The sequence below is a fragment of the Lipomyces chichibuensis genome, assembly GCF_038497645.1.
Source record: "Lipomyces chichibuensis strain CBS 12929 unplaced genomic scaffold V1513scaffold_76, whole genome shotgun sequence".
Taxonomy (NCBI): Eukaryota; Fungi; Ascomycota; class Lipomycetes; order Lipomycetales; family Lipomycetaceae; genus Lipomyces; species Lipomyces chichibuensis.
The window spans coordinates 2,313-7,276 of NW_027117528.1; the positions used below are offsets into that span (position 1 = coordinate 2,313).

The 4,964-nt window shown below is 47.0% G+C and overlaps 1 protein-coding gene across 1 annotated transcript; it reads right to left on the reverse strand.

Moving 5' to 3' along the window:
* Window positions 1-329: 329 nt before the first annotated feature.
* V1513DRAFT_434348 (uncharacterized protein) lies at window positions 330-1,351 on the reverse strand (the record flags this gene model as incomplete). The annotated part of the gene is made up of 4 exons (XM_066896466.1): window positions 330-741; window positions 792-1,104; window positions 1,152-1,245; window positions 1,295-1,351. The coding sequence occupies 4 exons, from the start codon at window positions 1,349-1,351 to the stop codon at window positions 330-332; spliced, it is 876 nt and encodes a 291-aa protein (XP_066750547.1).
* Window positions 1,352-4,964: the final 3,613 nt, after the last annotated feature.

Consider the following 4,964-nt stretch of genomic DNA (forward strand, 5'->3'; position numbering starts at 1 on the left):
TTGCTACAGCTCGAGTTACCGAGACATTGTCAACAATTTTGACGCTCTCAACCCTAAACTAGTTTAATAGCTAAAATGATTCCGGTTAGCACAGCTGAGACCGGAAGTCATAGCAACAATTTGTACATTTTGTTCATAAGATTCGGGCCAATTAAACATTTTTCTAATCAATTCCATTAGGCGCTAGATTCAAACTCCCGTAATCTCCTCGCATTACCCAATAGTTCGCATAAAACTAAATTCACACAATAGAAAGTAGACAACTAAATTTTTCTTTTGCAATTTAATATATATGCTTTATTAAATAGATCACAAAACAAATCGCATACCTAAAGGTGATGAGGATGCTGGCGCCCTAGTAGGTCCTGAACCTCTTGTGTCAACTTGATCTGCGACCACTCAGGCCAGGCAACTTCAAATCCCGTAGTAGTTCTTGAATAAGTCCATCCTCCAAGACGCGCGATCGGACGCAACACAGAGGGATCCACAACGCCCTTCGTCTTGTCAAACGCATCCTCCCGGACGTGGAAGTGCACGCCCTCGACAATGCACAAAACGCCTGTTATTTGTCCTGTGACGGCGGAACGGAAATGGTGATGCTTCTTTAGGATACATTCTACAGAAAAGGCCGACTCCGCAACGTGCGGAGGCTTGATCTTCTCAGAAGCAGAAGGAGTCAGTCCCGAAAGGTCCCATTCCGATATCTCGCTTGGTGCATTCGTGCTCGTGAGATTGGCCGCTCTAAACGGATAATTAGGGATTTGCACGGATGAAAGATGCAACTTACTCACTCCACAAACCACTCGGACGTCATGCTCAACGCGAGCTCACCAGTCTCCAACACATTGTTCAGCGAGTCAGTAATATTGGCGCGGCCGAGAGAAAATCCAAGACAAAAGATTGCAGGATCAGTGTTGACAATAGTGAGATAAGAAAACGGAGAGAGATTAAGTACACCAGACTTGGAAATTGTCGAGACCAAACCCACAGGACGAGGGATAATTGCCGAGACCAGCAAGCGGTAGTTATCAGCAACGGAGCTCTCTGCAGGATCCATGCTCAGTTTGCGATGGTTTTTCCACGATGCATCATTGGCACCGGACCCTATATGAGTCAGAATAGCTGTCCAAAAATTTCACACCGTTACGAACCAATAACCCATTCTGGGGCTTTCGTCTTTGTATAATGCCATTGCGTGTCCACCTCAAACGGTGGCCGAAGCTGTTCAATATCCTGAAGTGGAAGCTGCAAAATTGGTATGGTGTGTAGTAATTAATCTTCGCGATGAACATACCCAGTTGTGGGATGCGGATTTGGTTTTTTTTGGGACGGATTCCTGACTAGATTCCATGAGAAAATAGAAGGGCACGTTCTGCTTTAGTATAGGCGTGCTCGAGAAAGATTCAGGAGCACATATGTCGTGGTTTCCGAGTCAAATGGGCGAAATACGGCACTGCCTCTCTGTTTATCAAGTATCGCAGGCAGTTGGCGGATAGGTGTAAAGGGGAACGGATACCCGACAGCGGATAGTAGATACCCGATGACATATGAGCGCATTTTGGTGCTTACCCAAGCCTATCAATGATTAATGTGCCGAGGAAAGACACTGCTGTCGTTTTGACCCCAGTTAGAAACAAGTGTTGTGTGCGGAAATGAAATCAGTCGCAGTACTTCTTCGTGGCACAATGAGTAATAGGCAGGGTAACACCTTTGAGGATGTGGCGTCCCCACGCTTCCGTTGTTGGGTGCCGTGTCCCCAGTACTGGTACAGTGCCCCAGTCCCGATCAAACCACAAATTACTATTCCAACGCAAAAGTCAATCGTAGAAACAAAAGAAAGTACCGGCTGTTTTCTGACACGTGGGAATTGCTGCTTCGGCGTTGAATCACAACAGGTGGGTTACCTGTACGGATAAGAATTGTTAGCTTGTTGGTACAAAGTAACTTCTTGAACACGTACTCTGACCAAAACAGCTTTCGCGGGTCTATTTGTGAACAGGCATCAGCTCCCGACGTCGGTTGTATGGACAGGCGTGCACTCAAGAAGTAATTTGATTATAATAGTATCATGAACATATTAACTCAGCAGTAGGCATTTGATCCTGTTAAGGACCTAGGAAAATGGAAAGGCTTTTTTTTGGGATTCTGTGAAATTTTGTGACAACTATCTGATAGCCAGGGTTAAGGGTTAAATATCGTTTAGCTTACTGAATCCGCAATAACTTGCTCTGATGTATCGCGGTAATCCAATCGCAGTCATCAATAACTAACGGTCGACCAAACAACCAGATGCGATCCCGACTGCATAGCGGACGCCAACGCGTTGTCGCAATATCCGCTGTGGATATAAGAGAGATCATACTGACCTCTTATCTGTTCATCCCAAGTGCCTCAGCAAAGCGAACAAGCGAGCCTATAGACGTGAGGTGGAAATTTGGGAATTTCACTTAAAGTGGCGTATCCAACTAGCGTGCAAATAATTTGATGTCGCATACCTATCAAGAGACTATTATCCACGTTCGCATCCTTTGCTGTCCTTTCAGCAATCCATTGGCGCTTACTCGGAAAACAAAGCTGCGTCAAGCCCCCGGGGGTGCAACTGAGGATTGCTTTGGGAGTTGGTACTGCACTGTTCTAAATATGACAGCACACCGCTCTCGCCTATGTACCACGGATGACCTTATTCATCTCATAGCAGGCAGCCCCGTATTGCGGCCATGGCCATGGACATTTTCGACTGACACGCTCACTCAGGCTCCTGAATTACCCTGCCTATGGGTTTACCCCTGGCTTTCTCAATATCATACTTTCTGAGACGCCCCTGAACACTCTCAACTGTGGTGTGGCGCTTCATTCAGCAATTAGTAGAGCAACCGGTGCGTTGATGCTCTTAACTATGGGGAATACCATTTACCACCAACCAATACCTGCCCAGAGCTGCTATTACAGTTTTGAGGATTGTGTAGAGTACCCGCCTGTTCTGCTCCCATTGAACGGAGACTAGGGAACGTTAACAAAAGAGCATATAAACACGCTGCGGTTATGCGGCCGATCCGGCATTATTCATTCTACATATTACTGCAGATGCCGACCGTGATGGTATACTGACTAGCACAACCTGATGAATCTTTAGCGCAGAACTGAAGCTTAAATGTCCGTAAACGAGGATGCCGGGGAAGCAGCCAAGGGCCTCAAACCATCATGTGTGAATCGGCCTTAAGGAATCCTATAGAACTTCCTACTTAGGCATGCCTTTCACGACGTCGTCGATCGTGACGTTATGCCGCGATAAGCCGCATGCATTGGCGATCCTGAAGTCACGTCTCGATACGCCGCAGACCGCTCGGCTCTGCTTCCCCGCTCGTTCCCCTGTCCGTTCCTGGCTAGTTGGCCTTACTTCTCGCTCCTGTCCTGCTTCCCCGCTCGTTGTATTGCTTCCCGTTCGTTGTCTGGCCTCGGGCTCGTCGGCCTTGCCCCCCGCTCGTTCGCTTTGGCCGTCGATCGTCGGCCTTGCCCCCCGCTCGTTCGCTTGCCCACCGGTCATTCGCTTTGTTGAGTTCCTAGCTCCCCGCTCTTCGTTTGTTCGTCTTGATTTGTTGGTTCCGTTTGGTTGTTAGCCTACTTGTACACGAGAAGTAGTGGCTTGACAACTATATAAGGAGGGGTTTGTCCTCGTTGTCAAGCCAAGCAAGAAGTCTTGTATTCCTGGTCTTGCCAATAGTCCTAGTTTAGTCTTAGTCCAGTCTTAGTCCAGTCTTAGTCCCGTCCTAGTCCAGTCCTAGTCCTTAGTCCAGTCCAAGTTTAAGTCCTGTCCAGGCTAGTCTCCGACCAGTCCAGTTTAGCTCTACACTAGTCCCATCTAGGCTAGTATCTATCCTGTTCTGTCTAGTCTCGTCACGCTAGTCCCGTCCAGGCTAGTCCCCGTCCCGTCCAGTTCAGTGCCGTTACACTGCCGTATCTTACGAACATCTACTTCACAAAATCATACTAATACCCTGCATGCACTTATGAAGTCTGATTTCGATTTGAATATTATTTGCCCACATTACAAAGTTCTCTGACTCTTGCCACGCCTTGAACGACTTCCACAATAGCTGTCCGTGCTTAAATATCTCGTCAATTTCCTTCAAATTGCGCTGCTTCGTCCCACGTCAGTAAAAAAGACTAGAACTAATGACCCAGTATTCAAAATCTCGAACATAATAAACACGTCATATAGTGACCAGGAATTGCTAAGCCGATCGCGAATTTAATCGTCCACCTGCACGAATACGGAAAGGCACAACTTCAAAGGGTATTGGGCCCGAGGAAAAGTTGAAATGGCATGATACAGGAACGCGTGAATCAGCGCCGTGACGTCGTCATGCCAAAGATGACAATTTCCAATTAGTAGATAAATACAAGAACTCATGTTAGGCGGATGCAAGCTCCAGACAGTACATGTAGAACTATTAGCACGTCGACGCAAGATGAATCGAACGACACCTATAAGGCATGGACTAGGAATCGCAGGGTCGTTTATGTTTCCGTCGTTGGCGACAACGGCATCGGGTAGATAGCGCACATCAACCTTTTCAAATATAACCAGGTACAGTCCTAGCAAGTGAATTGGGGTCAGTCATAAGGAGGACAAAATGAATCGATAATGGTTCTCAAACAAAGCATGAGGAAGGGGCTTAACGAACAATACTCCGCTGAGGCCATGGAGTCCCCTAGCCGATGCCAGCGTTAGTCTGTAATCGATCGAACCACATAAATGAGTGAGGCAGTAGGTGCAGAACCTGAGGTCGTGGCAGACAGAGAATAATGTATTTATTGTGACCGAGCGAAAGTCGGTGGACAAACAGTAAATTTCGCATACGCGGATGTCATTTGGATGTGTGAATTCCCTGACGAATTGGCGGCGACCCTATGTGAGGACTACAAGTTAGATTCTAATACTATAATGCTTGGAGATTTGTAAA